The 16,258-nt window shown below is 36.3% G+C and overlaps 1 protein-coding gene across 1 annotated transcript; it reads right to left on the minus strand.

Moving 5' to 3' along the window:
* Positions 1 to 491: 491 nt before the first annotated feature.
* Positions 492 to 1,013, minus strand: LOC103511143 (homeotic protein ultrabithorax-like). Its single transcript, XM_026825001.1, has one exon. It carries the CDS (start codon positions 901 to 903, stop codon positions 730 to 732), a length of 174 nt encoding a protein of 57 aa, XP_026680802.1. The 5' UTR covers positions 904 to 1,013; the 3' UTR covers positions 492 to 729.
* Positions 1,014 to 16,258: the final 15,245 nt, after the last annotated feature.

The following is a 16,258-nucleotide window of genomic DNA, read 5'->3' on the forward strand; positions in this document are numbered from 1 at the left end:
AGGAGAGAGCTTTTGGAGGGCTCAGGACAAGGGTTTATGGAGAGTTCTCTAATAAAGTGATTTGTCTTTGTCTTCTGATTTCCCAAACGTAAATAAAAATATTGAGTATAAAATCTATTGTTGGTGTTATGAATAGGTACATAGATTTGTATAAAATCGAGTGTTTGCAATGGCCGTAGAAATAGAGTCAAGACGATCCCCTAGATTTCTGGTAAGTCACTTGGTGCAAAATGGTGACTGATTGAGGGAATTTTGAAGAATGTACTGTAAAATATCAATTGACGTATTTTTCTATAGCTAGAGATATTTTTATATATTTTAGACATTTTAACAAATTTTTGTCCTCCCTAAATCAGACTAGAATTCTCAATCTTCTCAGCATTATTACTTTTACTTAAAATATTATAAGGAAGGCTCCATTTTCTTTTCTATTGAAACGGCCCTGATGAATGTCCCGAATTTAAATATTTCGCGTTGTCCAAATCCAAAAGGACAAAGCTACATACCATAGATGTCCAGACACTCTGTGAACTCTACTTCTTCAGGTATAGTCTCTATTGAAGGAAATAGCCTCTTGTGCCCTGCCATTTTCATTTTGGAAGCGGTATAAGTCTTCAAGAACCCATCCGACGGTGACGTATCGAAACGATTTCACAACCCCGAATCTTCACCCGAAATCGGCCCTAGATTTGGTTACCAAAAACGCACGGTAACAGCCGAGTGCGAAGTTTAGTGATCGACTGCCGCCGCTGCGAGCGCTGCTGCAGCTGCCTTCTGCGCTTGCGCCTGCTTCTCTTGCTCGTTCAACTCCTTGATGGCTTGGATCTCCTTTTTCAGCTTCATCCGTCGGTTCTGGAACCAGATCTTGATCTGTCGCTCCGTGAGGCAGAGGGCGTGCGCCATCTCTATCCGCCTCCGTCGGGTTAGATAGTGGTTGGTGTGGAACTCTTTCTCCAGCTCGAGCGTTTGGTATCGGGTGTAGGTTTGTCGGCCGCGTCGTCGCAGTCCGTTGGCACCTGGGAACAAGAATCAGAAGGAAGAATAGGGTTAGACGAGGCTGAACAGGGGGTTTTCTCCGTTAGAGATTAGAAATGCTTGGAGATATTTTGATTTACAGAAACTGTAGATCGATACAAAATAGAGAAAAAGATAATGATAAATGATAATTCAGACTTTTTTCTTCCAAATTCGTCAAATCAGATGAAAATTTTGCATACATTAAACTTCAAGGTCCTGAATCTTGTAAATAAGTTAAAGCCATTTCAGTCAATTACCCTCATCTTCCAAATTCGTCATCAAATCAGATGAAAATGTTGCATACATTAAACTTCAAGGTCCTGAATCTTGTAAATAAATTAAAGCCATTTCAGTCAATTACCCTCAAAGTAAAACGCATGCAAAGGGTTTTAGACAAAGTGTCTAAAACTAAATTATCTAAAATGAAGAAAGGAATGACTTTTGGCAATGGCTTTTGGTATGAGGGGGATGTAGCTGACGTTAAACAGATCGATTGTCTTGACACTTTTCAAAACTAATGTTATGTATTATGCTTATTTATCTTAAATTTCCTCAATTGAAAAAAAGTATATCTATTTTTTAACACTCCGATTAACTACAGAGTACAGACAGAATAAGCATAAAATATTTCAAATTTTATTAAATCAAATTATGCGCTCTCTTTGAAGGCTGTTCTCAATATCCAAAAGGTAATGTAATTTGCATGCAAAATGGAGGAGGATAATAAAAATAATGGAAAAATGATATACGACGAAACGCAAGTGTTTTCATATGTTTTGATGCATTTTTTGGAGTACATATTCCGAAAGACCCATTTTTGTGAGAAACATACTAAAATTATATCAACTATACCCAGGTGATACAGTTGAAATGTTGAAAAACAGAAGCTATCACTTCTAGCACTGAACAGCTAATCAGAAATGAACTCGTCAGCAATCAGGTAAAATCGAAGACCATCAAGAAGTAACACCGAAAGCAATTAACAGCAAAGTAACAATAAGTACCACTGAAATCATTGAAGATAAAAACAACATAAACAACCCAATAAAATTGTGCAAGTTCTTCTAGCAGTTTTCCTAATTAAATAAAGCAAAAGTTAAAAGGGAATTAAAAAGAGCTGATGCAATGAAAAGCAATTGAAGTCAAGGTAGTAATGGACTGGGAGAGAGTCAATCTTTTGAGAAACCAAAAGGTATTGTAAATTCCGATTTCACATGGATAAATCTAGGATTGCACACAGTTTCCTCCTGAAATTTGGAAATGAGATAGGACAGATATAGGACTTTCTTTAGAGACAATTTTAGGAATTTCCAAGAGTTTAGGCAACCTAATCATAGATTTGACCGAAATTTGACTTCTCTTTCACAATCTTCTTTGGCATCTATCTTCTGAAGAAAGCTTTGAAAATACACCTCTATTCTGGGTATCCTTCAAATTTTCCCGTCCATTTTGTGCTTCCCGTGAAATGACTCCTCTAAGTGTACTTCTCTCATGTGAGGGGAAGCACCAACTCTCACCGTTTGAGATTTCTTAATCTTAGCAGAGCTTTCGACCCCGAACCCCATTTCTCACCCATTTTCTTTCCAAGTCCGCCACAATCTTTTCTAATTATTTATCCCCGACATTTCTTACCACCCTTAAGAAGAAAAGACACAGAGGCTATTTAAACTGATTGTTTCAGGTCGCTTCCTAAGGTGAAAGGGGGAAAGAAAGATTGGAAGGTTTAGAGGAAAGATTCACAGAAAGTCCTCTTCTTCTCTTTATTTAATTAATTTTCAATTTTCATTAGAAACCGTTTTAAACCCCCCTCCACGGCGAAGTGGATAAGAATGGTTTCCGTCCTGTTTGCGAAAAGGGAGGTGTGGGAAGATAGAGTCTGGCCTGAAACCCTTTCCTTGAAACTCTTTTTCTTTGTAGAAAAGGCTTACGTATTCTGGTTATGTATGTTGAAATAAAATTCACACTGAATTTGCATAAAACATTTGAATGCACTTTGGGTAAATGAATTCCGAAGTGACTTACTAAACTACCCAATAGAATAGGAAGGAAAATGCGTCCATCTTTGTGTTCTTAACAGATTGTTGTAAACTTTTCGCGTAAAATACCTTTTGTGGTAACCATTGATCAATAAATTACATAAGGTCTTGAGATTCAATTAGGTAATTTAGTTTTGATCTCTACTAATAATCTGCATATTTATTTGAAGTACCTACTCTAAAGGCCATTATCTTGATCTTTTTTCCGTGCATTGTCGTATTGATTATCCTACATTTACCGATAAAACAATAGATAATGTTGTACGGATATAACAAGCATGTAAAAGTTTCTGTGTCATTCGAGATATAATCGTGACATCACCATTTAGGCAGGTTTTCGAAACCCTACTTGTTTTTTTTTTTTTTTTTTTTTTTTTTTAAAAAAAAAAAAGGGAAAAAGGGTTGAGTGTTCATCCCGCCCTCGAAAAAATCCATTTTGGGAGTTTTTTTAAACCCTTCTTTTTTTTTTTTTTTTTTTTTTTTTTTTTAGAAAAAAAACAGTGAAACAGGTTGTAGTGTTCATCCTGTCATCGATAAATTCACCAGTGAAACCCCGTTACAATGGTCTAGGGCACATGGGTTTAGCTTCATCAAATTACATGGCGGGAGAAAAAGTTCGCTCAAATGTTCTCACGAACAGGTAATAATAAAATTAGATAGGTACAAGAGCTTTTTTTTATAAACCTGGAACAGTGTGTGTGAAAAATATTGCGACTGTCTGAAAGGAAGAAAGAAAGTTTTCAAGCTTGAAACAGTGTGTCTGAAAAAGATTGTTCAGTCCAGAATCATCAGAGTTCAAGTTGCTATCGTCAACAGAAATAACCACTTCAAATTGAACTCTAGCCCAGTCAAATAAACAGAAAAACTTCTGATTTATTTTCAAGTTTCTGGTCAAATCAAACAAACAATTTCATTATTTTCAAAGCATTCCACAATTTCAGTGTACTCACCCTAACACGGTTCTAGAAAAGTACACAACTCACTTATGGGTAGACATAATATCTCTATAACTTCACTAGAGTGTAGTGTTCTACGGGTCTCAGAGACTTGATAACTCTATAACTTCACTATGTTGCTCTACAAACCTGGACAGAAAGAATAGATCACGACGTCCCTATCCAGCACGGCACGACTTTGTGATACCTGATCTTACAGGGTGGTTGGAAAAAAGGTACTGGATTTTGGTATTTGTTTTGACTTTATAATAGTACTTGTTCTTATAATATAAGATTATTTTCGTAAAGAGTTGATAAGGCATTGGATTCATGACCTAGGGAACTGTAGTCTGGGGTGTGCGAGAATCTTTTTTGGCCGTTTTATGAGCGTATCTCATCATATCAAAGTGATTCATTGACAAAGTGTACTATCATGAATTCATGACTATCATCGTTTTTAACAATCACCATTAATTTTATTACCTACTTATGTATAAATGTATAATCAGAAGGTTGATTTTGTAGTCCAAACACTTGAAGACCAGCTGACAAAACGTTCATATCTCTCCCAAATCCACCATTCCAAATTGGTAAGTCAGAAGACGCATTTTTGCGTTTACCCAGTACGAATATCTCTGGCCATTGTATCTAAACAAACCAGTACATCTCTTTATCGTGATCCCTAATTAAAAGAAGGAAAAAAAAAAAAATCGAACAACACAGGTGCTAAAAACTTGTTCGACTTATTTCGCCCGATTGGGTACTTTCCTAATGAATTTAACGGTAATTAAAAGTCGACCGAGGTCGGCGATGGAATAGTAAATGCTGCTTTACAGTGTCTATTCATAGTATTGATGCAGGGATTGTTATAAAAATATGGAACTCGGATAAACAATTTGCTTCGGGTTCATCGTCTCTTTGAAGGAACTCAAAATTATAAAAATTCTTTGGCATTAGTATCCAAAACGAGCGGGTACAAAACAAACAAGAGAAGGCTTACAGAGAATAGCGAAAATGGAAAAGGAATAATTTGAAGAATGAAAAACAGAATCGTCAAAAAGGTCAAAAGAGAGATAAAGAAAAAATCAAAACATTTCGTCAAAAGAAAACAAAAAATATACAAAAGGGAAATGATAGAATCGTACCAAAACATAACTGGAGAAGGCTTACAGAGAATAGCGAAAATGGAAAAGGAATAATTTGAAGAATCAAGAACAGAATCGTCAAAAAAGGTCAGAGATAAAGAAAAAATCAAAACATTTCGTCAAAAGAAAACAAAAAATATACAAAAGGGAAATGATAGAATCGTACCAAAACATAACTAAAACATAAAAGAAACATTAAAATTAAATTGTTTGAGATCCATTTTATTTTTTTCATATATTATTAGATATATAAAATAAATAATTAAATTTTTAAACAGCACTAATAAACACACACGGAATCAGAGTAATAATGTTGTGGAAATACAATAGTCCAGTATTTACAATATGAAATAAACACTATTTATATGATAAAAAATAAATAAGAAACCGAAATTGTTTTCTCGGCACGATAATATTTGCAAATAAACAAGGAAGATTTAATTACAACAACAAAAAACGAGAATCTTTTTTGGCCGTTTTATGAGCGTATCTTATCATATCACAGTGATTCATTGACAAAGTGTACTATCATGAATTCATGACTATCATCGTTTTTAACAACACCATTAATTTTATTACCTACTTATGTATATAAATGTATAATCAGAAGGTTGATTTTGTAGTCCAAAGACTTGAAGACCAGCTGACAAAACGTTCATATCTCTCCCAAATCCACCATTCCAAATTGGTTAATTTTATTACCTACTTATGTATAAATGTATAATCAGAAGGTTGATTTTGTAGTCCAAAGACTTGAAGACCAGCTGACAAAACGTTCATATATCTCCCAAATCCACCATTCCAAATTGGTAAGTCAGAAGACGCATTTTTGCGTTTACCCAGTACGAATATCTCTGGCCATTGTATCTAATTTTTTGCGTTTACCCAGTACGAATATCTCTGGCCATTGTATCTAAACAAACCAGTAGGTACATCTCTTTATCGTGATCCCTAATTAAAAGAAGGAAAAAAATCGAACAACACAGGTGCTAAAAACTTGTTCGACTTATTTCGCCCGATTAGGTACTTTCCTAATGAATTTAACGGTAATTAAAAGTCGACCGAGGGGGACAATTTATGGACGGACTTGGGCTTGTTTGGTCGATGAACCATGAATATGCAGTAGCAAATCCTCATCAAGAAGAACTTGGCAAATGGTAGAAGATAATATGGTTCAAGCTAATCAAGTAATGAACCTGAACTTAGGAAGTGAGTACAAGCTAACTAGATCATTGTTCTGTGATGTAGGTATGGATCTGAAACTTGGTGCAAGAAACTTGGCTTTACAGACGAGATTGGGTTCTTTCTCAATCGATGAAGAAGTCTGTACAAGATAACTAGATCATTGTTCTGTGATGTAGGTAGGTATGGTCTCGAAACATGGTGCAAGAAACTTGGCTTTACAGACGAGATTGGGTTCTTTCTCAGAAATCTCTGCTGTAAAAAAGTAACTTGACTCAAATATACATACTACACAACACTCATCTGGTTTTTGATTCAAAGGATAATGCTACGTTTCACTCAGCGGCCTGGAAACAAGACTACAATCCAGACTTATCGACTCAAATATACATACCAACAAAAGCTCCCAGGTTAAATAAAATCGTGGTAATTAATAAAATTATGAAAATAAATCAGACAACCTTGGGAAAATCTGAAAACATCCTGCCAAAAAAATTGAACTTTCAACCCCTATTACACCACTGGAAAAACGTCTCCCCTGTTATCCACTTACCATCCGGCACTGAGCAACTGGGAGGTCATATTTTCTCAAGCCTTGACGTCCCCCCACTTTCCAGGCAACCCTTATTAAATTGCAATTTAAAAAGGCGTGCAAAAGGCTGTCCCGTAATGGAATTACAATTAAGCGAGAAAGGCTAAAAAGTTTCTTAAACCGACCATCCCCTTCGTCCTCTTTCTACCCAACTTTAGCTTCGCACGACCTTATCTGAGGCTGACATCAGGAGAGAGCTTTTGGAGGGCTCAGGACATCAAGGGTTTATGGAGAGCTCTCTAATTGTCTTTGTCTTCTGATTTCCCAAAAGTAAATAAAAATATTGAGTATAAAATCTATTGTTGGTGTTATGAATAGGTACATAGATTTGTATAAAATCGAGTGTTTGCAATGGCCGTAGAAATATAGTCAAGACGATCCCCTAGATTTCTGGTAAGTCACTTGGTGAAAAATGGTGACTGATTGAGGGAATTTTGAAGAATGTACTGTAAAATACCAATTGATGTCTTTTTCTATAGCTATAGATAGTTATTTTTAGACATTTTAACAAATTTTTGTCCTCCCTAAATCAGACTAGATTTCTCACTCTTCTCAGCATTGTTACTTTTACTTAAAAAAATATAAGGAAGGCTCCATTTTCTTTTCTATTGAAACGGCCCTGATGAATGTCCCGAATTTAAATATTTCGCGTTGTCCAAATCCAAGAGCCCAACTCGCTACAAGATTGGATACACTTGCTACATCAAGTCCGATACCCAATTTTCAATAATTAGATAAAGAAAGTGAGCAGAGAGAGCGAGAGAGAGAGAGACAGAGAGAGAAAAAAGGAGTAGGAGGAGGAGGAGGAGTAGACGAATTTTCCTGTATTAATGCATATAAAATGAGTTTTCACCCAAGGAAAACTTCGACAATAGGGGACAGAAAATTAATTTATCATCACCCAAGCTGGATTTTCTTAAAAAGTCCCCACACAGTAGCGCAAACCACTCTAATTTCTTTGCTCTCGATTTTCAATTAGGGAATGGGAGAGTGGAAGATGACTGAGAATTTGGAATTTTCAAAAAAATTCCCCTGTGACGAATTTTTTCCAATAGACATGGACGGTCACTGTCCATTGTATCACGGGCTAAATTTTACACAGAAGGTCTTAATTGTTATGTTCCAAATACAGTAGAAGGATACTTTCATTAGATGCCCAACCAAATTTTCACCCGAACTAAATCGAACGTCATCAGCTTTCGTAAAACAAGCAGACCAACAAAACTCAAACTCGTCGAAAACTAGACATTCGCTTCGTTCGATCAGATTCGAAAACTAGATATTTGCTTCGTTCGATCAGATATAATAATCTTCTGAGAACACAAGTAAGGGGATTGGAAGGTGTCTTGCATGATTGAAATTCTAAATGAAGACATTATACAATCTGTACGGTGCACTCTATAATAATATGCAAAAAAAATCTCCTCTAATAACAATGTTGTATAATGGCTTTGCAGAATGGTTTATGGCAACCGTACCCAAATGTAGGACGGTCCGATCGAGTGTGAGACCTAATATGTGACCCCATTGGGAGACGGGTTATGAATCAGTGAGAGGAAATTTTGCCTGTGTTCGAATAATCAATTAACAAGGTTGTAGGTTACAATGGAGAATCGGACCTTTGCAATAATAAATCCTAATCAAAAAAATCTCCTCTAATAACAATGTTGTATAATGGCTTTGCAGAATGGTTTATGGCGAGCGTACCCGAATGTAGGACGGTCCGATCAAGTGTGAGACCTAATATGTGACCCCATTGGGAGATGGGTTATGAATCAATGAGAGTAAAGGTTGCCTGTGTTCGAATAATCAATTAACAAGGTTTAGTTTCAATTTCAGGACATCATACATGGTTACAACACTAACACTTGGTCCATAATTACCTACATATATTCTAAAACTTTGGGATTTTAGGCCCCGGCCCTTCTTTCCCTCTTTCCGACCACTATTGGGGGGTCGTCACCCTAAACTTATGAAAAGATCTATTTTATACTGCCCTGCCTCGGTCTACCACAAGCGTATAGAGCCAAGGTTGCACTTATATTATATTCTTCTTCTTCTTCTTCTTCTTCTTCTTCTTCTTCTTCTTCTTCTTCTTCTTCTTCTTCTTCTTCTTCTTGCTCTTTTTCTTCTTATTATTCTTGTTCTTTTTCTTTTCCTTTCTCTCCTTCTTCTCTTCTTCATATTGTACTCTCAAACTAAACGGTTGGTTTGATTTTGACGAAACTTGGCGAATGTGTTTAGCACAGAAAGAAATTTCGCTCATAAAATTGTGGGCCTAATTGGGGGCCCCGTAGAACCCCCTTTTTTTGAGTGACTTTTGCAGTTCACTGAGCCACTAGTAACAAATTTTTCAAAAAGCCTTTGCCACTCGAAGGCCAAATTTGTCCAATGACATTTGGGCCCACTAAGCTCCCAAAAAACTCATTCTTTTCTTATCGAAGCAAAACAGAAAGCGTCGAATTAAGAACAAATAAAAAAAAAAAGGAAACTCACAAAATTAAACAACAACACAAATAATCGGCATACCCCAATGTAACCGTGAGCAAGACAAAATAAATAAATAAAATCCAATAATAATAAATAAATAAAAATTAGGGGGCGAAAAAAAGCCTCCTTATACTCCTCCTCCTCCTAAGACAATTTTAGGAGGGAGAGACAGCTGAAGGTGGAGAGGAAATATTTAAGGAGGTTGATTACCAAGGTTCTTTTACAAGATGGAGGGAGGGAGGTGATGGAGACAACTGGTGGAAGGGGAGGAGGGAGAAAGGAGGGGTGAAATTTGTGCCTCTTTCTTTGTTACGTAACAAACGCGACCAGTGGCAGAGTTTTCGAAGATGTGATTTTCGAAGAAAAAAAGCTATATTTTTGTATGAAAATTGACATGCCCTTTGAATAAAAGGGACATTACTTGTTTCAGTTTCAAATCTCATGGTATTAGTGGAGATGTCTTCATTACCAAGATATTTCTGCACGTTGCATTGGGTGAGAATATTGCTTTCACGTTTTCAGTAAGAACACCTAAAAGGAGAGACCTATAATAATGCCCTTTGAATAAAAGGGACATTACTTGTTTCAGTTTCAAATCTCATGGCATTGGTGGAGATGTCTTTATTACCAAGATATTTCTGCACGTTGCATTGGGTGAGAATATTGCTTTCACGTTTTCAGTAAGAACACCTAAAAGGAGAGACCTATAATAAAAATTGAAATGCCCTTTGAATAAAAGGGACATTAGGAGAAGTGGAGAATTTCAAGTACCTGAGAGGAATGATTTATTCGAATGGAAGTTGCACACAGGAAATAAGAAGCAGGATAGCCACTTGTTTCAGTTTCAAATCTCATGGTATTAGTGGAGATGTCTTCATTACCAAGATATTTCTGGACGTTGCATTCGATGAGAATATTGCTTTCACGTTTTCAGTAAGAACACCTAAAAGGAGAGACCTATAATTTTCTGTCCAGATCTTATTGGCTTTTCACAGATCGAAGAAAAAACTGGTGTTTTATTTTTCTAGATCTATTATTTTCTGAGCATTTTCCTTTGAGTATCCTGACTTTCTTACATCTCTCCTGTATTCTTCCACATTTGTTTTAATTCCCTGCCTTTTAAAAGAATTATTTTAATTTTCTTTAACTTTATTATTTATTCTTACACTTACACCTAGGTAAATAAGTAAATATCTTCCCCCCAGATCCTCCACTGGTCCCGGGGGGTGAACACCCCCGTTACCCCAGTGCTGCCTGGTCCCTGCTTCTCTGCTGATAAAGTAAAACGCTTAAATCATTCCCGACAGGTCTTTCCCCCCCACCCCCCACCTTACCCTACTCTTCTGTGTATTTTCAAATAACTAATCTTTCGCTCCATGAATCTTCCAAGGGCAGAGTCCCAGGGGAGGCTCAAGAAAGAACGGGGAAGAAAGTTTTGGGGGTGATGGAAAAAATGAGTTTTTTTTTTTTTTTGAGGGGGAGAAGGGATGTGAAAGAGGCTCGTTCGAAGTGGGTGTGATGTAAGAAATCTGGGCAAATTTAAATTATTATTTAGGTAGGTAAGTGGGAGAGGAGGGAGACAATGAAATTTTCTAACCCAGGACCCAGGAAAAAGGTGAGAGAAATCAGGGAATAAAAGATAAAATAAATAAATATCATGTAGATGTAGCTCTGTCTTTTAAATATTGAAAGCCAGCCTACTTAGCTTAGTTGGTAGTGCGTCTGCCTTGTAAGCGCTAGGCCGCGGGTTCGATTCCCGCCCGGGGCGGATTTTAGAGGGGGAGAAGGAGAAGAGAAAGAGGCTCGTTTTCTCGTTCGAAGTGGGTGTGATGTAAGAAATCTGGGCAAATTTAAATTATTCGTTAGGTAGGTAAGTGGGGGAGGAGGGAGATGATGAAATTTTCTAACCCAGGAAAAAGGTGGGAGAAATTGGGGAATAAAAGATAAAATAAATAAACATCATGTAGATGTAGCTCTGTCTTTAAATATTGAAAGAATAAATGGTATTTGGAATTAGGTTTACCTTTTTACAAACTAATTTTCAAACCTTTGTACAAACCAATTTTCAAACCAAAAATGAATGAATCACATCAAGCCAACGTTCTGAAGATCTGAATTCTGGTTATGTATGTTGAAATAAAATTCACACTGAATTTGCATAAAACATTTGAATGCACTTTGGGTAAATGAATTCCGAAGTGACTTACTAAACTACCCAATAGAATAGGAAGGAAAATGCGTCCATCTTTGTGTTCTTAACAGATTGTTGTAAACTTTTCGCGTAAAATACCTTTTGTGGTAACCATTGATCAATAAATTACATAAGGTCTTGAGATTCAATTAGGTAATTTAGTTTTGATCTCTACTAATAATCTGCATATTTATTTGAAGTACCTACTCTAAAGGCCATTATCTTGATCTTTTTTCCGTGCATTGTCGTATTGATTATCCTACATTTACCGATAAAACAATAGATAATGTTGTACGGATATAACAAGCATGTAAAAGTTTCTGTGTCATTCGAGATATAATCGTGACATCACCATTTAGGCAGGTTTTCGAAACCCTACTTGTTAGGATGCACAATGGTCTAGGGCACATGGGTTTAGCTTCATCAAATTACATGGCGGGAGAAAATGTTGGCTCAAATGTTCTCACGAACAGGTAATAATAAAATTAGATAGGTACAAGAGCTTTTTTATAAACCTGGAACAGTGTGTGTGAAAAATATTGCGACTGTCTGAAAGAAAGAAAGAAAGGAAGTTTTCAAGCTTGAAACAGTGTGTCTGAAAAAGATTATTCAGTCCAGAATCATCAGAGTTCAAGTTGCTATCGTCAACAGAAATAACCACTTCAAATTGAACTCTAGCCCAGTCAAATAAACAGAAAAACTTCTGATTTATTTTCAAGTTTCTGGTCAAATCAAACGAACAATTTCATTATTTTTAAAGCATTCCACAATTTCAGTGTCCTCACCCTAACACGGTTCTAGAAAAGTACACAACTCACTTATGGGTTTGGCTCAAATGTTCTCACGAACAGGTAATAATAAAATTAGATAGGTACAAGAATAAACCTGGAACAGTGTGTGTGTGAAAAATTTTGCGACTGTCTGAAAGAAAGAAAGTTTTCAAGCTTGAAACAGTGTGTCTGAAAAAGATTGTTCAGTCCAGAATCATCAGAGTTCAAGTTGCTATCGTCAACAGAAATAACCACTTCAAATTGAAATCCAGCCCAGTCAAAGAAACAGAAAAACTTCTGATTTATTTTCAAGTTTCTGGTCAAATCAAACAAACAATTTCATTATTTTTAAAGCATTCCACAATTTCAGTGTCCTCACCCTAACACGGTTCTAGAAAAGTACACAACTCACTTATGGGTAGACATAATATCTCTATAACTTCACTAGAGTGTAGTGTTCTATGGGTCTCAGAGACTTGATAACTCTATAACTTCACTATGTTGCTCTACAAACCTGGGCAGAAAGAATAGATCACGACGTCCCTATACAGCACGGCACGACTTTGTGATACCTGATCTTACAGGGTGGTTGGAAAAAAGGTACTGGACTTTGGTATTTGTTTTGACTTTATAATAGTATTATTTTCGTAAAGAGTTGATAAGGCATTGGATTCATGGCCTAGGGAACTGTAGTCTGGGGTGTGAGAATCTTTTTTGGCCGTTTTATGAGCGTATGTGATTCATTGACAAAGTGTATTATCATGAATTCATGACTATCATCGTTTTTAACAATCACCATTAATTTTATTACCTACTTATGTATAAATGTAAAATCAGAAGGTTGATTTTGTAGTCCAAAGACTTGAAGACCAGCTGACAAAACGTTCATATCTCTCCCAAATCCACCATTCCAAATTGGTAAGTCAGAAGACGCATTTTTGCGTTTACCCAGTACGAATATCTCTGGCCATTGTATCTAAACAAACCAGTACATCTCTTTATCGTGATCCCTAATTAAACGAAGGAAAAAAAATCGTATAACACAGGTGCTAAAAACTTGTTCGACTTATTTCGCCCGATTGGGTACTTTCCTAATGAATTTAACGGTAATTAAAAGTCGACCGAGGCTTCTACTTATTCTCTTTTTCTCCTCCTCCTAATCCTTCTTTTTCTTCTTCTTCTTCTTCTTCTTCTTCTTCTTCTTCTTCTTCTTCTCCTCCTCCTCCTTTTCTCCTTCTTCTTCTCCTTTTCTTCTTCTTCTTCTCCTCCTTCTTCTTCTTCTACCTCTTCGTCTTGACTTCTTCTTCATCTCCTACCCTACTAATTCACTTCTTCTCTCGTAGTACTTTTCCTTCTTCTTTTTGTCCTAAACATTCTCCCTCTCCTTTACTTTTCCCATGGTCCTTGTTCTTCTGTTTCCCTCTCTCTGTTCCTTCTTCGTCTTCTTGTTCTTCTCTAGATCTTTTCCTTGTCCTACACATTCTCTCCTCCTTCGTTGTCCTTCCTTTACTTTTCCCCATGGTCCTTGTCCTTCTTTCCCCTTTCTCTTGTTCCTCCTTCTTGTTCTTCTTTTACCTTCTTCTCCTTGTCCTACACTCACTCTCTCTCTCGCTCTTCTCTCTTCTTTCCTTGGTACCTGGTCCTTCTCCTTCTTTCTGAACTCTTTCCCTTCTTTCCTAAACCACTCATTCCTTTCTTCTTCTTTTTCTTCTTCTTCTCTTTCTTTCCTCTCTACTATTCCCCTTTTCTTTTCCCTACTCTTCCCGGATTACGAAATTTGTGTGCGAAAAATGATTTCAAATTTCGCAAAGATGCGCTCTTTTTTTTGTGTGCCAAAAATTTTCGTTCAGGACAATGATCATTAAAATTATTATTTTGTAATGGCGAACACTGGTACAGATATCATAGCAAGTTCTATTGTTACACTTTGCAGTGGCGGGGAAAGGGGACATCACCTTCTATTTAACTGTTCACTTGTGAAAGGAAATTTGTTTTCTTTGGGAAAATGGTAGACAAGTTTAGAAGAATAACACAAAAAAAAGACAAATCCCCTACCCTAATATAGTGAAAGACTTACACCATCCGCATCCGCAGTATCTGAACGTAAGAAAAAAGATCTTCTTGATCTTTTGGGATTAAGATTGAAACAAATAAATGACATAAACACAGAAAAGAAACAAATCATGAACAAGCACAATCAAATATCTACTGGTCGACACTGAGACAACAAAAAAGGGTCAAATACCTTTTCCGACAGCCAAAAATGTCACCAGACAAAAATAAGTTATCGAAAAGGTTCTGGAAATGCAGCTCTCAAAATAGTGTTCAACACAAAAAATAATAGACAAGTAGTCCCCTATCCTAATATAGTGAAAGTCTCACTCTCACACCATCCGTATCTGCAGTATCCGAACTTACGTAGGAAAAAAGATCTTATTGATCTTGAGATTAAGATTGAAACAAACAAATGAAATAGCTTCAAAAAAGAAGAACCAAATCATGGACAAAATCAAATATCTACTGGTCGACACTGAGACAACAAAAAAGGGTCAAATACCTTTTCCGACAGCCAAAAATGTCACCAGACAAAAATAACACCGAACCAGAAACGCAGAGAAAAGCGACCAAGTTTGAAAAAACAAAAAAACTCACAAAGAATTAATAATTGAGATGTCAAAAAATTGAAACAAAAGAAGCTATGCGAGCAATTTTTAACAAAACCACTTTTGAGATCCAAAAATATCTGGTTGGTGGAAGCGAAGAATTTTTTCGGTTGCAAAGTTGAATTTCAAAATGTCATTGAGAAAAATGTCAGTGTCAGGTTGATTGTCAACCAAATGGAAGAGAACCTCTTTGTTAAATTTTTGGGTTACAATTTTTAACCAAACCACTTTTGAGATCCAAAAATATATGGTTGGTGGAAGCGAAGAATTTTTTCGGTTGCAAAGTCGAATTTCAAAATGTCATTGAGAAAAATGTCAGTGTCAGGTTGATTGTCAACCAAATGGAAGAGAACCTCTTTGTTAAATTTTTGGGTTGCTTTTTCATTGTTAGTGTCCTCCGGGTTTTGTCCAATCAAAATTAATGTCTGTGCAAAATCTAGAAAATGTCAAAAACTTAAAGTGTACCAAAGTAACAAAACCCGAAAAAATCCAAAGTATTCAAAAGTGTAAAAAGTCAACCGAAATTCGAAAGTGTTGCTTTGGTGATTGGTTTCAAGAACCCAAAATTCCAGTAAATTCTTGCACATTATAAAGCATATGGCATTGGCATGTTTGAAATAGCCAATTTGAAAGCCGGGTGAAATGGAGCAACACCAAAAACACTTTGAAAACAATCTTCAAGATATTTCAGTGAAAAAATGTTCAAGATATACGTGAGTATTGAAAACACGGCCGAAACTAAAGAAGATATAGCCTCAAACATCGTTGAAACGGTAAAAGACACGAACAACCCACATCCAGTCTAAAAAGATGGATTAGTAAAATATGTTGAAGTAGGTACCTTAAAGACGGACAAGCGAAAGACAGACAGGTAGTGCTTTAGTGATTGGTTTCAAGAACCCAAAATTCCAGTAAATTCTTGCACATTATAAAGCATATGGCATTGGCATGTTTGAAATAGCCAATTTGAAAGCCAGGTGAAATGGAGCAACAACAAAAACACTTTGAAAACAATCTTCAAGATATTTCAGTGAAAAAATGTTCAAGATATACATGAGTATTGAAAACACGGCCGAAACTAAAGAAGATATAGCCTCAAACATCGTTGAAACGGTAAAAGACACAAACAACCCACATCCAGTCTAAAAAGATGGATTAGTAAAATATGTTGAAGTAGGTACCTTAAAGAGGGACAAGCGAAAGACAGACAGGTAAAAGACGGACGTCAGACAGTCCG

The sequence above is a fragment of the Diaphorina citri genome, unplaced genomic scaffold (assembly GCF_000475195.1).
Source record: "Diaphorina citri unplaced genomic scaffold, Diaci psyllid genome assembly version 1.1 scaffold680, whole genome shotgun sequence".
Lineage (NCBI taxonomy): Eukaryota > Metazoa > Arthropoda > Insecta > Hemiptera > Psyllidae > Diaphorina > Diaphorina citri.